The 24,871-nt window shown below is 40.8% G+C and overlaps 1 protein-coding gene across 4 annotated transcripts in view; it reads left to right on the plus strand.

Moving 5' to 3' along the window:
* LOC124617258 overlaps nucleotides 1–24,871 on the plus strand; it is a 303,970-nt gene that overhangs the window by 115,868 nt on the left and 163,231 nt on the right. For all 4 annotated transcript variants that reach the window (XM_047145250.1, XM_047145253.1, XM_047145251.1 and 1 more), the window contains one exon: nucleotides 12,030–12,236. In XM_047145250.1, coding sequence (XP_047001206.1) covers nucleotides 12,030–12,236 — 207 coding nt within the window. The remainder of the gene's footprint in view (nucleotides 1–12,029; nucleotides 12,237–24,871) is intronic.

The raw sequence follows: 24,871 nt of genomic DNA on the forward strand, positions 1-24,871 counted from the left end.
TGTCAGGTGGAGTTTGTGTCTATGTCGTGAACTCAGTCTACAGTGAACCTGTGCCACTTCAAACTCTTCTTGAAATTGTGGCTGTCAGGATAAGGACAACAGAACAAATAACTGTCTGCATCTTTCTCCAGATGGTGCAATACCCCTGAACGCATTGGCTGCACTGATTCATCAACTCCATAAACCTTTCCTACTTTTGGGAGATTTTAACACCCATAACCCCTTGTGGGATGGCACTGTGCTTACTGGCAGAGGTAGAGATGTCGAAACTTCCCTGTCTCAACTTGACCTCTACCTCTTAAATAATGGGGCCCCCACAGATTTCAGTGTGGCTCGTGGCACTTACTTGGCCCTTGATTTATCCGTCTGCAACCTAGGACTTCTCTCATTTGTCCACTGGAGAGTCCATGATGACTTTGTGGTAGTGGCCACTTTCCCATCTTCCTGTCACTCCCCCCAGTGCCATTCCTCTGGACGTCTACCAAGATGGGCTTTAAACAAGGCAGACTGGGAAGCTTTCACCTCTTCCGTCACTGTTGAGTCACCCCCACGTGGTACCATCGATGTGGTAGTTGAGCGGGTCACTAGAACAATCGTTTCTGCAGCAGGAAATTTAATCTCATGCTCTTTAGGGTGCCCCAGCATTGGCCATACATGGCTAACACATGGCTACCTCCTCCGTCGCGAGGACCCACCTCGGTGTGACTGTGGCTCACATGTGACTGTCGCCCTCATCCTGCTGGACTGCCCACTTTCAGCCCCTCTGCGGTGGACTTTTAACCTTCCCAGCACCCTACCTTCGGTGTTGGGCAACAATGCCTCAACAGCAGGTTTAGTTTTATGTCTTATTCATGAGGTTTTTTTTTATCATACCATCTAAGAGTGGGAATTAAGCCTTCTCTCTGAGGCCGCCACATTCCCTCCATTTTGACTCTGTCACACTTTCTTTGTATTTGTTTGTCTTGGTGGTCATCTTTTCCCTACATGTGTTCATCTCGCCTTATCTTTTTGAGGTGGGCATTTTAATGTGTTGCAGAGTGGCTGGCTCATCCTCTTTTATTATTGTGATCAACCAGCCCAGACCATCTGCTCTATGATTTTTATACCACCTTCCACTTTTCCGTGTGGTGTATCTTTTCCCTGTTGTTTGTTCATTCCATTCATTCTCTTTTTAGGTGTGGTTATCCATCCCCCCCCCCCCCCCCCCCTACTTTCTCAAATACACTTTGGGAGGTTTTGTTGTACCTTAAACCTTGCTTGCGCCAGGAAAAAGGGACTGATGACCCTGTAGTTTGGTCCCTTTATACCTCAAACAAACAAACCAACCAACCAACACTTTATTCAACATGCAAACGTCGCTACAGGTTATGTCATGTTCGATATGCTTGCCACCATTGGCGACGATGTGGCACAGACGAAAAGTGAAATTCTGCATGTCTTGCTGCAGTGTCAGAGCATTGATGCTGTTGATGACCTCATGAATGGCTGTTTACAGCTAAGCAATGGTTTTGTGGTTATTGTTGTACACATTGTCTTTAACATAGCCCCACAAAAAGGAGTTGCACATGTTCAATCCCGGAGAATATGGTGGCCAATCGAGGCCCATGCCAGTGGCCTCAGGGTACCCCAGAGCCAGAATGCAGCCCCAGAGTGCTCCATCAGGACACCAAACACACTCCTGCTTTGACAGGGTTGAGCTCCGTCTAGCATGAACCTCATCTTGTCGAAATTAGGGTCACTTTGGATAATGCGGATGAAATCACCTTCCAAAACCTTCACGTGCCATTTGGTAGTAGTCATCGTGCCATCAAGGAATATCGCACCGATTATTCCGTGCCTGGACATCGCACACCACACAGTCACCCGTTGAAGGTGAAGAGACTTCTTGATCATGAAATGCGATTTCTCAGTCCCCCAAATGCGTCCGTTTTTCTTGTTGATGAACCCAGGCAAATAAAGTGGGCTTCATCGCTAAACAAAACTATACTAATTCCCATAGTGCCCCACGGCCAATCGTGTAGTTTGAATGTCCTAATGCAAACTGTTCATAAGTTATGACGATCTTATTTCATATAGTTCAAATAATTGCCACCCTATAAGTGCAGTAGACTCTTGACTATCTGGCCTAATGTGGTGGAAGGTCTAGCCAGATAAGAAAAAAGGCCAGATAGGCCAGAGTTCAGGGAATTCTCCCTTTTGACCCAAGCCATATCATTCGAAACACCATTTTTTATACTGAAACCCAATTTTATCAACATTTTCTGATATCTTACATAATACATGCTAGTTATTGTTGTTTGTTATGTACTTGTTCATACTGCAGCCTTGAAAAATTATTACAGGAAACACTAAACGATCTACTTTGTAAAGTATGAGTGTTTGATTGCATACTTGTGAAGAGCCAGGCCTAAAATAACGTGTGAAACTTACAGGTTTGAGTTTCTAAAAAAAACCTTTGATATGTGGCTGTTTCCCTCTTTTATTCCCCCTTCCATGCTGCAATATACCTCCAATTACACAAACAGATGATATCATCTGTGTTGCTTCCTCCTATTCACTAATGTACTGCATTGCTGCCTCAGTTGTCTTGAACCCTTCTGAATGTGGGATGATATTTGTGCTGTCATGTAAGTTTTCCCCCACCTCTTGTATGTCTTCTCCCTGAACTGTCATTTCCACATTATCATTATCAGTTAGTTCATGAACTTCGTTACTGTCATCCATTCTGTGACATCTTGTGCATTGACGTCCTCACAGCTCAGTAAATTTTTGTGCAACAAAATAAAATCAACATTTTCATTTTTTACTTCGGTTTTCACAAGTGGAGACTATGTTAAAATGTCTGTTTTCATGGTCTAGAAGAATTTTTCCAGACCTTTCAAGTGATACTTTCAGAATCTCTTCCCACACTTTTAAGCCAACCACCTTATGACATCCAGCAAGTCAGTGCTCTTCAGAATGCGGATCCCTGCCCTCTGCGGCTATAGCAGTATTACAAGAACTGTAGTGACTATAATAGTGTGTCAGGTGGAGTTTGTGTCTATGTCGTGAACTCAGTCTACAGTGAACCTGTGCCACTTCAAACTCTTCTTGAAATTGTGGCTGTCAGGATAAGGAGAACAGAACAAATAACTGTCTGCATCTTTCTCCAGATGGTGCAATACCCCTGAACGCATTGGCTGCACTGATTCATCAACTCCATAAACCTTTCCTACTTTTGGGAGATTTTAACACCCATAACCCCTTGTGGGATGGCACTGTGCTTACTGGCAGAGGTAGAGATGTCGAAACTTCCCTGTCTCAACTTGACCTCTACCTCTTAAATAATGGGGCCCCCACAGATTTCAGTGTGGCTCGTGGCACTTACTTGGCCCTTGATTTATCCGTCTGCAACCTAGGACTTCTCTCATTTGTCCACTGGAGAGTCCATGATGACTTTGTGGTAGTGGCCACTTTCCCATCTTCCTGTCACTCCCCCCAGTGCCATTCCTCTGGACGTCTACCAAGATGGGCTTTAAACAAGGCAGACTGGGAAGCTTTCACCTCTTCCGTCACTGTTGAGTCACCCCCACGTGGTACCATCGATGTGGTAGTTGAGCGGGTCACTAGAACAATCGTTTCTGCAGCAGGAAATTTAATCTCATGCTCTTTAGGGTGCCCCAGCATTGGCCATACATGGCTAACACATGGCTACCTCCTCCGTCGCGAGGACCCACCTCGGTGTGACTGTGGCTCACATGTGACTGTCGCCCTCATCCTGCTGGACTGCCCACTTTCAGCCCCTCTGCGGTGGACTTTTAACCTTCCCAGCACCCTACCTTCGGTGTTGGGCAACAATGCCTCAACAGCAGGTTTAGTTTTATGTCTTATTCATGAGGTTTTTTTTTATCATACCATCTAAGAGTGGGAATTAAGCCTTCTCTCTGAGGCCGCCACATTCCCTCCATTTTGACTCTGTCACACTTTCTTTGTATTTGTTTGTCTTGGTGGTCATCTTTTCCCTACATGTGTTCATCTCGCCTTATCTTTTTGAGGTGGGCATTTTAATGTGTTGCAGAGTGGCTGGCTCATCCTCTTTTATTATTGTGATCAACCAGCCCAGACCATCTGCTCTATGATTTTTATACCACCTTCCACTTTTCCGTGTGGTGTATCTTTTCCCTGTTGTTTGTTCATTCCATTCATTCTCTTTTTAGGTGTGGTTATCCATCCCCCCCCCCCCCCCCCCCCCCCTACTTTCTCAAATACACTTTGGGAGGTTTTGTTGTACCTTAAACCTTGCTTGCGCCAGGAAAAAGGGACTGATGACCCTGTAGTTTGGTCCCTTTATACCTCAAACAAACAAACCAACCAACCAACACTTTATTCAACATGCAAACGTCGCTACAGGTTATGTCATGTTCGATATGCTTGCCACCATTGGCGACGATGTGGCACAGACGAAAAGTGAAATTCTGCATGTCTTGCTGCAGTGTCAGAGCATTGATGCTGTTGATGACCTCATGAATGGCTGTTTACAGCTAAGCAATGGTTTTGTGGTTATTGTTGTACACATTGTCTTTAACATAGCCCCACAAAAAGGAGTTGCACATGTTCAATCCCGGAGAATATGGTGGCCAATCGAGGCCCATGCCAGTGGCCTCAGGGTACCCCAGAGCCAGAATGCAGCCCCAGAGTGCTCCATCAGGACACCAAACACACTCCTGCTTTGACAGGGTTGAGCTCCGTCTAGCATGAACCTCATCTTGTCGAAATTAGGGTCACTTTGGATAATGCGGATGAAATCACCTTCCAAAACCTTCACGTGCCATTTGGTAGTAGTCATCGTGCCATCAAGGAATATCGCACCGATTATTCCGTGCCTGGACATCGCACACCACACAGTCACCCGTTGAAGGTGAAGAGACTTCTTGATCATGAAATGCGATTTCTCAGTCCCCCAAATGCGTCCGTTTTTCTTGTTGATGAACCCAGGCAAATAAAGTGGGCTTCATCGCTAAACAAAACTATACTAATTCCCATAGTGCCCCACGGCCAATCGTGTAGTTTGAATGTCCTAATGCAAACTGTTCATAAGTTATGACGATCTTATTTCATATAGTTCAAATAATTGCCACCCTATAAGTGCAGTAGACTCTTGACTATCTGGCCTAATGTGGTGGAAGGTCTAGCCAGATAAGAAAAAAGGCCAGATAGGCCAGAGTTCAGGGAATTCTCCCTTTTGACCCAAGCCATATCATTCGAAACACCATTTTTTATACTGAAACCCAATTTTATCAACATTTTCTGATATCTTACATAATACATGCTAGTTATTGTTGTTTGTTATGTACTTGTTCATACTGCAGCCTTGAAAAATTATTACAGGAAACACTAAACGATCTACTTTGTAAAGTATGAGTGTTTGATTGCATACTTGTGAAGAGCCAGGCCTAAAATAACGTGTGAAACTTACAGGTTTGAGTTTCTAAAAAAAACCTTTGATATGTGGCTGTTTCCCTCTTTTATTCCCCCTTCCATGCTGCAATATACCTCCAATTACACAAACAGATGATATCATCTGTGTTGCTTCCTCCTATTCACTAATGTACTGCATTGCTGCCTCAGTTGTCTTGAACCCTTCTGAATGTGGGATGATATTTGTGCTGTCATGTAAGTTTTCCCCCACCTCTTGTATGTCTTCTCCCTGAACTGTCATTTCCACATTATCATTATCAGTTAGTTCATGAACTTCGTTACTGTCATCCATTCTGTGACATCTTGTGCATTGACGTCCTCACAGCTCAGTAAATTTTTGTGCAACAAAATAAAATCATCATTTTCATTTTTTACTTTGGTTTTCACAAGTGGAGACTATGTTAAAATGTCTGTTTTCATGGTCTAGAAGAATTTTTCCAGACCTTTCAAGTGATACTTTCAGAATCTCTTCCCACACTTAAGCCAACCACCTTATGACATCCAGCAAGTCAGTGCTCTTCAGAATGGTTACACAGTCTTCATTATCATCAGTCCCCGATGTCAGTTAGCTGAGAAGACAACAGCTCATCTGTAGACACAATGAGCTTTTTTTTATCACCCATTTCAGACTTTTTACAATTTAACAATGCACGCGCTTTTGATGTCTGATGTGCAACTGGAGAAGGAAATAATACAGGGTTGCCAACATAGCTATCCTCTATGTGTGTTCATTGTTGTTTGTGAGTGCTGGAAGAGGGCTTCTAAGTATCGTTTGTTGAAGAATGGTTCCATTAATTTATTCAGTATTAATAATACAGATTGTATCATATAATTTTTGACTGCAGGTGTGCTAGAAGCTCAGGCGACGTGTAAAACATTTTTAAGGGCCCCACAACAGCACAACTGGTGCCTCTTTCGAAAAGTACAGTATGAACAACAAATTAATCCTCATTTATTATGGAGAAGTATTACTATGATATAAATTAAGTAGGCTGGATAGTGTGGTGGCTGGATGGTCACAAGCTGGATAGTTCAGAATCTATGTAATGAGTACAGATAATAACTGATCTCATAACAATCTGTGGAAATGGCTTATAATCTGTGTGATTAGTTTAAATGTACTTACAGGCAGTTAACAGCAGAATAAAAAATAGAAATTTGGTACGTTTACAATGATACGCTAAATACGTGGAGTTAGACAATAGCCAGTAACTGTTGAACATCTTTTAACATATGTTCTTTATGCTCAGATAACAGTAACTACACAATTGGTATTAAATTTTTATGTACGAAACTAGTGCTTCAAGTGCAATGACAACTGCATGCATGTTGATGAACAAGTCCTACCAAAAGTCAATTAGCAAAATGAAATTTATCAGGCAGCGGTTCATTGATTGCTTTCTGGAATACAGTGCAGAGGTTCACTGTTTTCCAAGTCAGTTCTGAGGCGCTGCCCCAAAATGATGAGTTGTTTACGGCTCGGAGTAAAACTAAGTTGCTGGGCAATTACACATGGTGCAGTCAAACTTCTGTGCCCATTGCCTGTGTTTGACATCAAAGTGCAATAACCACTCACAGATGGCAGGTAGCAGCAGCAGTAGCAGTAGAAACTATGTCTGGGGGGATGCAGAAAACGTTGCAGTTGTTATCCTAATGTGGAAACTTGAGTGATTTATCTGACACCCGAAAGGGCATGATCATTGGCTTTCAGGCCAAAGGTGGAAGCATTTCTGAAAAGGCTTAGTTTGTAAACTGTTCATATGCCACCGTTGTTAAGGTATAACATGCGTGATGAAATGGTGCTATTGAAAACCAGTGCTGAGACAACTGTGGTGCACCAAAGGCCATATATGATAGATCTAGATGACGACTGTGGAGATTTAGTGGGCAAATAGGTGTGCAGCTGTTGAGCAATTGACTGCCCTGATGAATCAAGGGACTACAAACAGTGTCTCCTCACTGACCATTCAGCGATCGTTGCTACATATGGGCCTTTGCAGCAGGCACCTGGTCCACACGCCCGTGCTGACTGCTGTTCACCACTGACAAAGGCTGGAATTTGCACATCAGTACTGTAGCTGGGCATTGACTGAGTGGCGACAGGTGCCCTTTTCCGATGAATCACGTTTTATACTCCATCGGGCATGAAATGTTTGAAAGCGAACACTGTACAACAATCTTCAGGAGGGTCCAGGCTGGAGGAGGGAGCTCATGCTCTGGGGGAATGTTTTAGCGGCATTAGCTGGGTGATACTGTCATTCGGGAAGGTGCAATGGATCACACAAAGAGCATCTATCATTGGGAACCATGGCCATCTCTACACGCAGTTTGTTTTTCCTTGGCACAATAGCATGTACCAGCAGAACAATACATCATGTCACATAGCTTGCAGTGTAAGTGCACAGTTCGAAGAGCACCAGGGTAAGTTTACCATACTCCACTGGCTACCAAACTCCCTGGATTTGAACCCAGTCGAGAACCTGTGGGACCACCTCCATAGGGTAGCTCACGCTGTGGATCCTCACGCAAGAAACCTAGTGCACTGGAGTTGACATGGCTCCACATACCTGTCGTTAACTTACAGAACCTCATTAATTTTCTTTGGGCATGTCTTGTGTTGGTCTGTGCTGCAGTAAGTGGTTATTCAGGATTTTGACAAGTGATTGGATAGTATAATAGTCACAGCATATCTCTTGCACGATATAGCTCTGAGTACAGCAGTGATGTTTATACAATCGACCCTTAGTCTTCAGCTAGGTCTGAAATTAGTTTTTGAATCCCAGCAAACAGACTCGTGGAATTGATTAAAATCAGTGGTAGGTTCCTTGAACTATTCATTTACTTCATGTCTTAAGAAAAATCACATAGTTTACTAATTACAGAATACAATTCGCCCTTTAGGTTTAACATAGTTTTCTTTAATTTATTTGTTTGTTGACTGAATTCAGTCTGTTTGTCAAGCAAGCCTGTAATATGTTCCTCGAGTCTCCTAGTTTGCTCATCAATTTTTAGATCTGTTCTATTGAATTCAGTATTTATTTTTCACATTTTGATGTTTATTTGTTTAATTTTATCTGAAAGCTCCTCCATTTTTCTTGTTGGTGGCATATAATCTACGTAAAAAAAATTAAAAAAAATTCCTTGTGGTATTCAAATAACTTTCCCTTACATTAAAACATGCCAACTAATGTTTTCTGAAAATTTAAGCACTGTTATTTTTTCCAAAAAGTGTTTATATTTCTGGAACTAGAAAAACAGCATTTGACGAGACGCTCCAGGACGCCATAACATGCAATCCACTATTGCACTCCACCATGTGTGACAGTGTATGAGGCAGCAACATGATGTTGAGATGAGACAATGAACTGATGTCAAAGCCCATGCTTGATGACAGACGTGCTCCATTTTGCCACAGCAAAGCCGAGTACATGTCCCTACAACCCTTTCCTGTAAAGAGAACGTGAGAAAGTGAGTGCTAAAAGCACTTATGACCATTTGATATGTGTAACCATTGACTGCCCCAGCAGACTTGACTTGCTGTTGAAGTTGTATGGGCCGACTGTGTATGGATCTTCATCCCACTCATACCATGTAGATTTCGTCACAGTTAATTTCATGCAGCTCTGTACATTGAGCAGAGGAATCCTTATGTGGATAATATTGAAAATATTAATGGAAATAAACATTTCTGCCTGATTTGCAGTTGATGTGATCCAAGCCAAATAAAATCTGAAAGGTTTGAATAATTGTCAATAAACATACTGAAGAAGTTAGCTTACCGTATTTATTCGAATGTAAGCCGCACATTTTTTCCGGTTTTTGTAATCCAAAAACCCGCCTGCGGCTTAGAATCGAGTGCAAAGTATGCGGAAGTTCTGAAAAATGTGGGTAGGTGACGCCACAACCAACTTCTGCCGTCGAATATATGTAGCGCTACACAGGCATGCTTTGCAGGCACAAAGAGAAATACTGGCGCGAAAACCTCTGCGTCAGTAAATAAATTAAAAAAAGATGGAAGGCGAGCTTTTTTCTCCGCCTCGAGTTTCGACCACTGCATTTTTGTACATTATCCAACGAAGTAAATACAAATTCCGTATTGTTCATCTTCGAATGTAACAGCATTTCAGTGTACTACGAAAATCCAACTGACAAGACTGTTGGGGATGTTTGTCAAGGTGGCCAGCTCTACGTTCTGAGTTTTTTTCCTACCTGTGAGATGAGATGGTTGCTAATAGGAACTTTTATGAATGGTGCATTACATGCATTATTCTCTTTACCATAAGAATAATATGAATATAAACATTTTGCCATGTATTCTTTCGTGTTTGCTGCTATCTCATTTAAATCTTGTCTGCCAAATAAACTACGAAACTAGAGTGAGACAACAGCAAACGCGGAAGAATATACATATCATGTCATGTTTGTATTCGTATTGTTCTTATGCCTAATACAGTCAGAAACGAAGCAAGGTCAATTGATTAGGATTTTAAATCTAAGATGACTCTAATTTCTATGCAGAATATAATGTACTAAAGAGGCATCTGCAAACGGAGAAAATTTTTCGCTAAACTCTCGTTCAGAACGTCTTCTGTCATACGCAGTCTATTATTTGGTTCTTGTTGATCATTATCAAAGAAAGCAGCAGTGTAAGTAACAGCATATAGCCGTCTCTTGCCATTGTTTCGCTAATGAGACGATTCCTCTCTCTCTCTCTCTCTCTCTCTCTCTTTTTTTTGTAAGTGGCGGTAGCGCGCCCAAAAGCAAGCCATGTCGCGATCGGCGACAGGTCATAAACACTCACTATCAGAATGCGACAAACAATGCATGACACAGTACAGTAATGCATTTTCAGCTTAGAGTGACGTAAACACCTATAACAAAGAGAACGGTACTTAGATCAAAGAATATTAAGCAATCGATTCAAACCAGATGAAGCACGTGAAAAAGGAAGGGTACCCGTATAAATACGGACCCGCCTGACACATAGCAATGGCTATCTGGTAAAGCTTAACTGCTAAGCTTACGACTTGAACCAAACTATTGTAGCTGTATCGTCATTCAATCGACCTAAATTGTGTCTCATATTACAATGGACCAACTTTGTTTCGATTTGGAAGCGCGGCCTAAAACTTTTCTTTCCCCTTCAATTTCGAGTCTCAAATTTCAGGTGCGGCTTAGATTCGGGAAAATTTTTGTCTCTTGATTTCGAGTCTCATTTTTCAGGTGTGGCTTAGATTCGAGTGAGGCTTAGATTCGAGTAAATACGATATATGAGTGTATGTGAGCTTTTAATTTGATTATAACAAAACTAAATTGAACTACACACAATTAATGACAGTTTGCTTGTAAACTTTGAGTGTATTAAGGAATTAATGTTTAAAACTAATTAATACATGTTATAGAAAATTCTTAATGTTTGATTTCATCTTTTGAGAAAAGTTCCAAACAGATTACAGCAGGACTTATTTGAATGAAGTGTAGAATGTACTTGAACTGACTCCCATATTTGCCAAATGAAATGCAACAATAATGGAAATGAAAATCTTACTCAGGCTGATGTTTTTGATGTTATTACATGGTTTATCAACACGGTGACTGCTGCATGCATAGTGATGGATGTTTCACCACCAGGCCAGGCCAGTTTAGGCTACAGAGTCCAGCGTGAGGCTGTGCTGTGGCCACTGGTGGGCACACAGCATCAGACTTAAGGATCTACTGTGGCTGGTGGTGGCCTTGTGGCAGTCAAGTGTTAAATAAGGATTGAGGAAAATTAGATAATAGTTCTTAATGAGTCTTTGACCATCTGTAGCACGTAGTTACATTTTCCTTAATTCAGTACATTCCATTTGACCCTTAACATTTATGTTGATGGGATTATAATTAAGTAATGAGATTCGTGGCTCAAACCTGGCCATTTTATTGATTTCTCTTGTTTCACTGTTTTAAGACTGTGTAGGTGATACTATGAGTTTTACATTGTGTGAGCAAGAGTCATTTGGAGCTTTTCAAATGAATGAAAAATTTACATCTGTTTCAGATATTTGTGATTACATTGTAGATACTATTTTTACTCAAGAGAAATGTTAAAAATGATAAGTTAGGCTGAGAAAGTTTGGTAGATTGTGGAAGATATCTGGTGAGTGCGGAGGATGGTTGATCCTCCTGGTGGTCCAAGCTGCTGTTTAAAGATTTATATCTTTGCGTTGTAATATTGAAGGCTTTGCAAAGCAGCAGAACTCTCCATCACATGTTTAATACTCTGAATATTATAAATAAAACAGAACATGCATATTTACTGGTTTAATTCTTACTCTTTAAAAAGAAGAAAATCACTGCCATGCATATTTATGCTATTTAAAAAGTTTGTGTGTGTGTGTGTGTGTCTGTGGATAAACAACTTTGGCATATATTACTGTTACTGTAGAATAATTTTTTCTGTCATGTTCCCATTTACAACTTTGGCATTATATGTGGCATCTATTTCCCAAAATTATGTAATAAAGACTTTTGCATGTATCATTATTTGCAAGTACATATTTAAAATTGATCTTTATTTTTGCATCTTTATACAGGAATGTTACCAGATTCCTACAAACTTTGCTTAAAATCATGGAAAAAACAGCTTTCACAAGACATGAAGCATGAAAACTTTTGTGATAATGGAGGATTTTCTCCTGATAAGGCATCAAGTATCAGCTCACAAGACACTGGCTTTGATTCTTCAAAAAGTATGTCTGATGATGAAAGTCAGTTTGATGAAAAAGTGAATAGAAGAAAAGGTAAAATTATTGTTGTGTTGATGATAAATGTTTTAATATTTGCATTTGCTGGGTGCTACAGAGACACATGTAACAGCTCAGAAAAGCATTTTTTCGCTACAGACTACATGAATGATGAGAGTAAGGGAGAGCCACTGTGCTTGTATTTGGGAGTGAGGTCCTTATCCTCATATAGCCAACCAGAATTATATTTTTGAAGGATTGCTTAAATCTACAAGGTGGCCTTTGAGGAGTTCCCTTGAAAAGGACAACGCATCCTCCCCAGTCAGAGCTTCTGCTGTGTATACATCTACAGTTGTACTCGATACACCACCTTATGTTGTGTGGTGTGTATTTCCGGCACCAGTTTGATTGCCCCCCTTTCCTGTTCCATTCATGAATGGCACTTGGGAAGAATGATTGTCAGTAAATCTCCATATTAGCTCTAATTACTCAATGTTTGTTGTTGCGGTCATTTAGGGAGATCCGTAGGAAAAGTAATATGTGGTGCAGCTCTTCATGGAATGTGCTCTCTCAGAATTTCATACTTCCATGATGGCCTATGTCTCTCGTGTATCGTCTGCCACTGGAGTCCGTTGGGCATATCTGTAATGCTTTCATGCTAACTAAATGATCCTGTACTGGAACAAGCTGCTGCTGATTGGGTCTTGTCTCTCTCTTTGAGTAATCCGGTCCTGAGAGGATCCCAGACTGATGAGCAATACCCAAGAAGTGGTTGGACAAGTGTTTTGTAAGGAACTTTTTTGTGGATGACTTACATTCTCATAAGATTGTTTTTATGAATCTCTGTCTGTTATCTTATTTTCATATTGTTTGTTTTAGGTGAGTATTACACTTCAGATCACTTTGGATGATTATCCCTGTATATCTTACCTTGGTTACTGTTTTCAGCAATTTGCCACCAACAGTGTAATTGCATAGCAGTGGATTTCTTTCCTTACCTATGTGCAATATGTTATATTTATTTACATTCAGTGTCAGCTGCCAGTCGCTGCACCATTCATCAGTCCTCACTAGGGATTCCTGCTGTTCAGTTCAGTCTTCTGACATTGCTACCTTCTTACAGACAACTGAATCAGCTGCAACCAACCTTATGGAGCTACCAATATTATTAACCAAATCATTTATGTATACTGTAAACAACTGTGATCTTATCGCCCTTCTTTGAGGAGCTCCTGAAATTACCTTAGCTTCTTTCTATTGTGCTCTATTGAGAGCAACTTGTTGAGTTATATTTGCAAGGAAGTCTTGAATCCAATCACAAATCTGGTCTGATAATTGGCAATCTCATACCTTTTTCAGGGAACTACAGTGTGGAATTGTATCAAAGCCTTTCCAAAGTCAAGGAACACGGTATCAATGTGAGTGGTGATGTCTAAAGCACTCTGAATTTCGTTAGGGAACAGAGTGAGTTGAGTTTTGCGACACCTCTGTTTGTGGAATCCAAGTTGTTTTTTACACAGGATATGCTCAGCTTCTAGAAATCTCATGATACGTGGGCAAGAAACGTGTTCAATAATTCCAAAGCAGATTGATGTCAGTGATATAGGACTGTGGTCATTTACATCTGTCCTATGACCTTTCTTGAAAATGGAAATCACTTGTGCTTCTTTCGGCACGGGTACCATTTGTTGCTCCAGGAACCTACGATAAATGGCTGCCAGAAGGGGAGCACTTCTTTTAAATAATCTCTGAAGAATCTTGCAGCTATCTATTAGTCTAGGTGCCTTCCAACTACCAAGTGATTGTAGATGATTTTATATTCCTCTATCACTTACCTCAGTATCTGCCATTTCGACATTTGTGCTGTGTTTGAAAGGAGGGTCCACATTATGATCTACAGTGAAACTGTTTCGAAAGACCAAGTTCAGTATTTCGGACTCCTCTGTTCTCATCTTCCGTTTCAATGCCCATTTTGTCACAGAGTGACTGAGTAGTTGAATTTGATATGTTTTCTGATTTTATGGAAGACCAAAAGTCTTAGAATTTTTTACAGATTGGTTGACAAAATTTTACTTTCAAAGTCATTGAACACTACTCCCATTGCTTCCCTTAACACTCATTTTCACTTTCTTCACCTTGTGTATATCAGTTAGATTTTTGCTTCTCTTAGATCAGAGATGGAACTCCCTTTACTTATGTAGCAACTTTCTCACATGTGTATTATATTACGGTGTGTCTTTCCCATTCCTTAAAATCTTATTAGGAAAATACTTGTCTACTTCATATTAAACAGTACTTTTGAAGTTTATTCATTTGTACTCTGCATCTAGATCTATATCTGCATCTATGTATATACTCTGCAAGCCACCACACAGTGCATGGTGGAGGGTTCTTTATACCATTACTGGTCATTCCATTTCCTGTTGCACTCGCTAGTGGAGTGAAGGAGAAACGACTGTTTATATACTTCCATATAGACTCTAATTTCTCTTATCTTGTTATTACAGTCTTTAAACAAAGTGTGCATTGGCAGCTGTAGAATCGTTCTGCAGTTGGCCACAAATGCCACTTCTCTAAATTTTCTCAATAGTGTTTCATGAAAAGAATGTTGTCATATCTCCAGGCATTCAGATTTGAGTTCACAGAGAATGTTGATTACATGTTGATCAAACACATCCATAACAAATCTAGCACCTCTGAATTCCTCTGTTTTCCTTTAATATGATCTGTTGGGGCTCCAGACACTGAAGTACTACTCGAGAATGGTTTGCACTGGTATTCTGTACATGGTTTCTGCTTTCTTAGAACTACCCCAATAAACCAAAGTCCACCATTAGCCTTCCCTACTTTGCATTTCATGTCAGTTTGCAACACTAGGCCTAGGTAGTTAATCATTGTGACTGTGCCCCATAGTTCATCACTGATACTGGATTCTAACATTACATTATTGTTTTTCATACTCAGTCTATACTAACTAGCAGTTTTCTACTTTTAGAGCAAGCTGTTATTCATCCACCAAAGCAAATTCTGCCCAAGTCATCTTGTATCCTCGTGTTTTGTTGTCAACAAACAGCTGCAAATTGCTGTTCACTCCATCCATCCGATTGTTTATGTATATGGAGAACAAGAGCGGTCCTATCATGCTTCTCTAGGGCACTCTTGACAACCCCCTTTTCTCTTATGAATGCTCACTGTTCAGGATGACATACTGGACTCTATCGCATAAGAAGTCTTTGAGCCACTCCCATAATTGGGGTCGTTTTCCATATGCTCGGTCATTTAACAGTCTGCCATGGGGCACTGTGCCAAATGCAACCCAGATACCTAGCAATATGGAATCTTCAGGCTGCACTTCACCCATAGTTTGCAGGACATTGTTAGAGAAAATGGGCAAACTGAATTTTGTACAAACAGTTTTTTCTGAATCTGTGCTGATTTGGGGACAGAAGCGTTTCTGTCTCAAGGAAACTTAAGAACATGATCAAGAATCAGCAACAAATCAGTGTGAAGAATATTGCTATGTAATTTTTCAGGTCCATTCTTTTACTGTTCTTATGTACAGGAGTCACCTGTACCTTTCACCGGTCCCTTGGGACATTGCACTGGTTGAGAGGTTGTCGATAAATGCAAGCCGAGTAAGGGAGCAATGCTTAAGAGTGCTCTGTGTAAAACTGAATTGTGATTCTATCTGGACATGGTGACTTACTTGCTTTCGACTCTTTCAGTTGGTTCTCAACAGCAGGGATGTCTATTTCTATGTCTTCCTCATGGGAATACGTGTGACACTCAACTGATAGTATGTCTGTGCAAACCTCCTCTGTGAGTGATTTTTTAAACATGATATTTAAAACCTCATTTCTTCTTCTGCTATGTTCTTTTGCCACACTATATGGGTTGACGAGTCATAGAAGCCTTCTATCCACTTCGTTATCATTAATAGGACCAAAATTTTCTCGGATTCTCTGCAACATCTTTCGCTTAAGTATGATGGTGGAAATTTTTACTTGTGGCACACATCAGTATTTTAATAAACTCACAAATTTCAACCGATCTTTGCGTGTCAACATTTCCACGTTCTTTTTGACCAAGAGACAAAAATCTCTTCTTTTCTAAGTGTTTTAGGAATTGTATTATTAAACCATGGTGGGTCTTTTCTGTCCTTAAGCAACTTGCTCGGCACATAGTCTCCAGAGAGTGATTTACAGTCATTTTAAAATTTGCCCATAATTCCTCTGTGTCCCTCATAGTGCAACTAAATGATGACCATTCACTGTTTGTGTAATGCTGACAACATCTTATCTGCTCTTTACAACAAAGAAGTTCTCCTAGCCTTCTTGATGGCTTTATTAACTTTAGTAACCATTGTTGTCTTGATTACATGTTGATCGCTGATTCCTGTCTCTATGATAAATTCAGGCTTGCTTGTAGCTACAGGGCTTACAGTATTTACATTGTATGCAGGTTATCAAACCAGCTGCTCAAGGCAGTTTTTGGAAAATGCATCAAGAACTACTTCACAGACCGGTCTGTTCGCACCACCTGCAATGTATCTATAGACTTCCCTTTCTGTACCTCATAGGATAAAGTTACTCCAACTAATATTGCATGATCTACGTTTATAACTACATACATAATCTGAAAGCCATTATAAGGTGCTTGGTGGAGGCTATCTCATATCACTACTAGTCATTTCCTTATCTGTTCCCATTGCAAATAGAGCGAGAGAAAAACAACTGTCTAAATGCCCATGTATGAGCCCTACTTTCTTTTGTCTTGCGGTCGTTATGCAAAACGTACATTGGCGACAGCAGAATTGTTCTGCGGTCAGCCTCAAATGCCTGTTTTCTAAACTTTTTTCAGCAATGTTTCACAAATAGAATGTTGTCTTGTATTCAGGGATTCTCATTTGTGTTCAAGAAACATTTCTGTGATACACAAGCGTTGATTGAACCTGCCGGTACAAAATTTAACAGTATATTTCTGAATTGCTAATTGATGTTTTCCATAAATCCGAATTGTTGGGGATCCCACACACGTGAGCACTATTCAAGACTGAAGCACACTGCTGTTCTATACATTTTTACTGCTAATGATATGAGTTACTCTTTCATGTTTTCTGCGTATGCTTTCTCATGCAATACATTCCATTCTCTCAGTAACTGCCGCGTGGGGTAGCCTTAGCGTAAGTTAGTTTAAGTTAGATTAAGTAGTGCGTAAGCCTAGGGACGTATGATCTCAGCAGTTTGGTCCCTTTGGAACTTCTACAAATTTCCAATTTTCCCTCAGTAACTACTGTTTCCAGCTACGTGCCCACTAGATGCCGACCACTGGCTCACATCAATCGTACAGGTGCCTGTAATTTTTGAATCTTGTGCGGATGGCCATTTGACTCATTTAGCCATTCGCTCAACAAGAGCTTACAATAGTTTTTTTTTTTTACAAATTCTGTTTTAAGTAAAGTAACACAAACATACCTTTCCTTAGTTTTTTTGAATAATTCTATTTCACAAATGTATCACTTCTACGTTATTTAAAGTTATTCACTATTGAAATTACCTACACTTACCTTGATCACTTAACACAAATCATGTTCTGTACTTCCCATAAACCTGATGCAAGAAAGTTGTTGAAACACTTTCAGTGTCATGCAAGACAAGAAACTCTTTGGACTTTCTGCAGAGCCAAAACATTTTTGTTTTCTCAAACTTTAATGTATGTACCTTGTTGAGGCTGTGTTCTACTACAGCTGATTTTTGTTTGTTCCCAAATGTGCACATCTAATGTGTTCCATGCAGTGTTGTGAGATACAGTGCTGTGTTTGCCTGATGTACTGGCTGTCACATTTGCAAGGGATGCTATATACTGAATATTTGCAGTTGTAATTTGTCCTTCACTGCACCAAGGACATCTTTCTTTTTTGTGGTGGTCAAAAGATGGCCTTCATGTTGTGCTTTCTAAGGTTTTCCAAAATTTTGGCTGAGGGAGACTCAATATAGGGGATAAAGGAGAGTCTCTCTTCCTGTTTCTTAACCTGTTCTATGTTGATAATTTTATCCTTCGTTTTCTTGAGTGCATATCTAATCTGTGTTTCACTGTACCAATTTTAGTGAAACATGACCCTGGCGTGTTGGAGTTCGGCTGGGGGGGATGTCTTTGTCACAAATGATGTGTGTTCTGTATACTAATGTCATTAGAGCAGTGTACCGTTACACCATACGAAGACAGTGTGGCTGCCAGTACATCGAGAACATACAGCACTGCACCTAGCAACGCTGCATGGATCACATTAGATGCTTATGTCTGGTGCACAAAGATAAATCAGCAGTGGCAGAACACAGCCTCGACAACATACATAAATTCAAATTTGGGACAGCGAAAATGTTTTGCCAAGCTAGGAGAGCAACATCAAAGAATCAACTGAGATAAAGGTCAGTGACAGTCTCATTAATAGGAGAATGAGGCTATCACATAAGTTTGGCATGGAATCTTGCAATAGCAGCTATAGGCCAAGGACACACCCAGCAGTTGATGCTTACCGAGTCTAGACAAGACTGAATGCTCCATGAGTTCAACTGCAATCTATTCCCCCACTACAGGTCACCAAACCCTGTGCCCGGGGTAAGTGGTGAGGGAGACGGCTACCATTCAGATGTATATACAGGACATGTGTGCAACTTTTCCGCTTCATCAGATGATGATGATGATGATGATGATGATGATGATGTAACACTCATTGATACGTCATGGAGACTCAAACCACCCACCTTGAAGGAAACCTGAGAAGATTTCATCATATCTGAGTTCCTTTGATGTCTTATTTCAGGCTGACTTTAATTCAGTTGTTTTTGTTTGAGAGCACTGCATGAAATGGAAGCCATGTGTTCCATTGATCTGAATTGTTGGTAATAGTTATGTGGAATAGCACTCTGAGCCAGGAACATGCTTGGTTAGCACTCTGAACTTGGACCATACTTGGTCAAGAGAAGTATTACATGTCACAAGTGTATGTTCTGCTCATGTGGCTCAGAGGTTTGTGTCATCCGTTCTGGTTCATGCCACTTGAGTACCTTTCATGTAGGTGTTTTAAGGAGGTAGCTCTCTTTGAACCCGCGAAAAATAGGTGACTTTCGTGATTTCTTTTTCTTTCTTTTTTTGATGTAAAATAAAAAAATAACTCTAAATCTGATGATACAGTTTAATCCATACACTTGCACCTTTTAAGAAATAATTTTTGTGTCCACATTCGATGCTCCCTGTAACAGTTGCACTAGATGGAAGAACCCCTTGCAGTCGGAACATTGGTCATTGGTTGGGAAATCCTGAAGCCTGCCTATTGGACCTGTAACAAAATAATTTTGTACAAGTCATTTTCAGTATATTTTCTATCAGGATACATAGGTTAACTGAAAAATATGAGTTTTAATAAAATGGTGATGTGTTCAAACAAATGTCATGTTTTTTCACACACAAAATCAAGACAAAAACATTCACTGAAAATAGACGTCTGAAAATATTGCAGAACGGCTGTGTATGCTGATAGAGAATTCAGTGTACAATGCCAGCATCAAATTCTGATCAAAATTTTATTTACCTTTCTCATGATGCCAATTTTAAAAATAGGGTATTGAGAAAATGTGTTTAAAGTTTTTGATTTGCATTTTTTGTAATTAAGTTAAACAATACCTGTAGTCAGTGATGCCTGGGCCATACAGCAATTCTTCCAGATCCAAAACGAGGTCTTCCTCCATCTTTTTCATGGCCATGGTGGTTCTGCAGGCCTCTTTGGCAGCTTCTGTCATCCACTGCTCTGCTTACTCGATACATTTTTCATTCACTTTTGTATAGATGTTGTAACAGGCTGGTCCAATTTCAAGTTAGGGCATGTTCCTAATTTCCTTAATGGCTCTTAAGCCGTCATTGATATTACATCCTTACTAGTAGACACTCTTTCACAAATTGCCTTGTAACTTTATAAAGGAATTTCTGTTCAACTTGAGATGAACCCTACACTAAAGTAGACCTCCCGAGACAATAAAGTAAACATTCCAGATAACATTTTAAAAAATCAGTTTTTGAAATTTTCAGAGGACTACCCACTTAAGATATATGGCTTTTTTTTATTACAGAGTATCAACATTTTGCATAACCTTATATATATATATATATATATATATATATATATATATATATATATATATATATATATATATAAAAAGATGATGTGACTTACCAAACGAAAGCACTGGCACGTCGATAGACACACAAACAAACATATATATATATAGTTATAATAACGGGAAACATTCCACGTAGGAAAAATATATCTAAAAACAAAGATGATGTGATTTACCAAATGAAAGTGCTGGCAGGTCGACAGACACACAAACAAACACAAACATACACACAAAATTCAAGCTTTCGCAACAAACTGTTGCCTCATCGGGAAAGAGGGAAGGTGAGGGAAAGACGAAAGGATGTGGGTTTTAAGGGAGAGGGTAAGGAGTCATTCCAGTCCCGGGAGCGGAAAGACTTACCTTAGGGGGGAAAAAAGGACGGGTATACACTCGCGCGCGCACACACACACACACACACACACACACACACACACACACACACACACACACACATATCCACCCACACATATACAGACACAAGCAGACGTCTGCTTGTGTCTGTATATGTGTGGATGGATATGTGTGTGTGTGTGCGAGTGTATACCCGTCCTTTTTTCCCCCCTAAGGTAAGTCTTTCTGCTCCTGGGATTGGAATGACTCCTTACCCTCTCCCTTAAAACCCACATCCTTTCGTCTTTCCCTCTCCTTCCCTCTTTCCTGATGAGGCAACAGTTTGTTGCGAAAGCTTGAATTTTGCGTGTATGTTTGTGTTTGTTTGTGTGTCTGTCGACCTGCCAGCACTTTCATTTGGTAAGTCACATCTTTCCCACGTGGAATGTTTCCCTCTATATATATATATATATATATATATATATATATATATATATATGTATATATATAGGGGAAACATTCCACGTAGGAAATATATATCTAAAAACAAAGATGATGTGACTTACCAAATGAAAGTGCTGGCAGGTCGACAGACACACAAACAAACACAAACATACACGCAAAATTCAAGCTTTCGCAACAAACTGTTGCCTCATCAGGAAAGAGGGAAGGAGAGGGAAAGATGAAAGGATGTAGGTTTTAAGGGAGAGGGTAAGGAGTCATTCCAATCCCGGGAGCGGAAAGACTTACCTTAGGGGGGGAAAAAAAGGAAAAAAGGACGGGTATACACTCGCACACACACACATATGGGATGGATGTGTGTGTGTGTGTGTGTGTGTGTGTGTGTGTGTGTGTGGATATGTGTGTGTGTGTGAGTGTATACCCGTCCTTTTTTCCCCCCTAAGGTAAGTCTTTCCACTCCCGGGATTGGAATGACTCCTTACCCTGTCCCTTAAAACCCACATCCTTTCGTCTTTCCCTCTCCTTCCCTTTTTCCTGATGAGGCAACAGTTTGTTGCGAAAGCTTGAATTTTGCGTGTATGTTTGTGTTTGTTTGTGTGTCTGTCGACCTGCCAGCACTTTCATTTGGTAAGTCACATCATCTTTGTTATATATATATATATATATAAAGAACAGCTTGATTAGTAGTTTGCTGTGAAACTGACTAATGAATAACTTCAGAATTTTAATGCTGGTGGAGGTAGAAAATTTCATATTTCTGCTGTACCTCATCTGTGCCATCCGTTTGTCACCATACTTATTTGTACATATTTTACAGATTTCTGTGCTTTTTTATGTATTTGTGCATATTTTTATGTATTTGTGCGTATTTTTATGTATTTGTGCGTATTTTTATGTATTTGTGCGTATTTTTATGTATTTGTGCGTATTTTTATGTATTTGTGCGTATTTTTATGTATTTGTGCGTATTTTTATGTATTTGTGCGTATTTTTATGTATTTGTGCGTATTTTTATGTATTTGTGCATATTTTTATGTATTTGTGCATATTTTTACTTATTTATAAGTGTTTTTGCGTATCTATTCATGTTTTTATCTGTCTTTTCCTGTCATCCAGCACACCAACATGCACAACCACCTAAAACCTACATTTGACCATTTCTCGTGTCATTTCCTGTTGTCCCAATGCCATTCCTGCCACAATATACCCCTCCTCCATCTTTCTGCACCTGTTCAGAGAAGTATCAATGTCCCTGACTAAAACCCAGTCCCATGTCCTATTTCTGAAATGCTGCCTAAATCAAGGAATCCCCCCACTCCCAACAGCCTAACCATAAAAATTTCTTTCTCTGGATCCCACCACTCCTTTCACAACGACCTTGCCTTTTCAGATCCCACTTCTCTCTGGCTCTCACAGGCCTGATTCTGCAAAAACACATCTACATCGCAAGGCATCCCAGAACTACCTCTGCTCCCACTGCAACATACTGCCCCTGTGCAATTCCCACTATGTATATTGCATCTTGGAAGACAAATCCCTTGCATTCCAGCACCTAGAGAAACATTCCAGGCACCACCTCCATAAGTTATCTAGGCCATTGACGTCCTATTGCCACCTTGAGGCATCACTGTCCAACCTATTTTACCTACAGTCTTCCTCCTCGTCAACATCTCATAGCACCCAGACAGTGCCTAGCCAACCTTTTCAACTTGTAACATCCCCCTATACTCCCTTCCCTAAATCTAAAGCTGAAACAATCCCAGAAAACAGTTGTTAACCTTTCCATCAAAATCCTCAGGCCCCCAGACATTTCAGTCTTATCCAAAGGCTTGACCTTCAGTCGTACACCCAAATTTAACCATGTTGCACTTTTCAAAGACCTGCTCTCCTTCTCCTGATTGCTGCATTGGAAATGCTTCTTTGCCACTAATCCTTCCAAGCAAAGCCAACCTAATTCCAACAAAGAATCCTACCTTTCTTCTCATTTCATACCACCTGCCAACTGTGATCCTCCCTCCTCCCAGCTAACCATCCCTTGATCATCTTCCAGGAATTCCTTCCCTGCAACTTGTCCTCACCACCCTTCCCTAGGTTCCTTCCTAAGCACATCAACCATTCAGCAGAAGAAGGGACAGCCATACACAACCTGAAAACAGATTGTGACCTTATCATCCTACCTGGAGACAAAGGTTTCCACTATTTCTGTTATCAATCACAGTGACTACCTGCCAGAAAGTCTCCACGAATTGTCTGACACCTCCGCCGCATCCTAGAAGTCCAATATGATCACTAATCCCTGTGTAAAGCCTTATGCGCTTTCCAGAACCTCTCCCTTGAATCTATTTCCAGCTTCACTCCTTTGACACCCTGCGCACTCACCTTCTACATACTTCACGAAATCCACATACTCAAGAATCGTGGACACTCCATTGTGGCTGGTTATTGTGCTCCCACCGAAAGAATTTCAGCCCTCATTGACCATCACCTCCACCCTATTGCTTGAATTGTAGCCTCCCACATCAAAGATACCAACCACTTTCTTCATTGACTCACCACTATCCCCACCCCTGTACCTCCTGGATCCCTCCTCATCACTGCAGACATCACTTCCTTATACACTAACATCACTCATGCACATGGTCTTGCCACTGTTGAACACTACCTCCCCCAACACTGACAGACTTCAAACCTCCTATCTCATTCCTCAATTACCTTACTATCTCTGTCTTAACATACAACTACTTCTCCTTTGAAGGGAAGGTAAACAAATGACGCCTTCCTATGCCAACCTGTTTTTGGCCCATCTAGAGGAAACCTTCATAGCCTCCCAAACCCCTAGCCTGGTTCAGGTTCATTGGTGATACCTTCATGATCTGAACCCAGGACCAGGACACCCTACCCAGTCGTCCTTCTTTCACAGCCTTAACACAGTCTCTCCCAAACACTTCACTTGATCGTCTTCAACACAGCATGTCACCTTTCTGGATGTTGGCATCCTCTTCTCTGACAGCTCTATTCACACCTCCATCTACATTAAACCAATCAACCAAGCACCAACAACACTTGCATTTTGACAGCTGTCATCCCTTCCACTCCAAATTCTGTCCCTAACACTTCACTTGGTCCTCTTCAACACAGCATGCCACATTCCTGGTTGTTGATATTCTCTCTGATGGCTCCATTCATATCTCTGTACACACTAAACCAACCAACCACCAACATCACCTGCATTTTGACAGCTGTCATCCTTTCCACACCAAAAAATCCTTCCCACACAGCCTGGCCACCTGAGGATAGCATATATGCTGCGATGGGAGTTCCCTGTCCTAGTATGCTGGGGCCTCTCGAAAGTCTTGACAGACAAGACACTATCCCCGGACCTAGCCTGCAGACAGATTTCTAGCCTGCAGACAGATTTCTGTGCCATATTCTCTCACACCCCCAATTCTGTAGCAACCCCCAAGAACCCGCTACTGAGGAGCATCCCTTCGTCACCTGATGCCAACCTGGACTGGAATAGCTGAACGACATCCAACGTCAGGGCTTTGATTACCTATCATCATGCCCTGAAGGGACATCTTACCACCGAAGATCATTTCCACCTCTCCTAAAATGGTGTTCCATCACCCACACAACGTACATGACATCCTGGTCCATCCCTATGCCAATCCCAATCACAGCCCCATGCCACAGAAATCATATCGCTGTAGAAGACACAGGTTTCAA

This window comes from Schistocerca americana, chromosome 1 (assembly GCF_021461395.2).
Source record: "Schistocerca americana isolate TAMUIC-IGC-003095 chromosome 1, iqSchAmer2.1, whole genome shotgun sequence".
Taxonomy (NCBI): domain Eukaryota; kingdom Metazoa; phylum Arthropoda; class Insecta; order Orthoptera; family Acrididae; genus Schistocerca; species Schistocerca americana.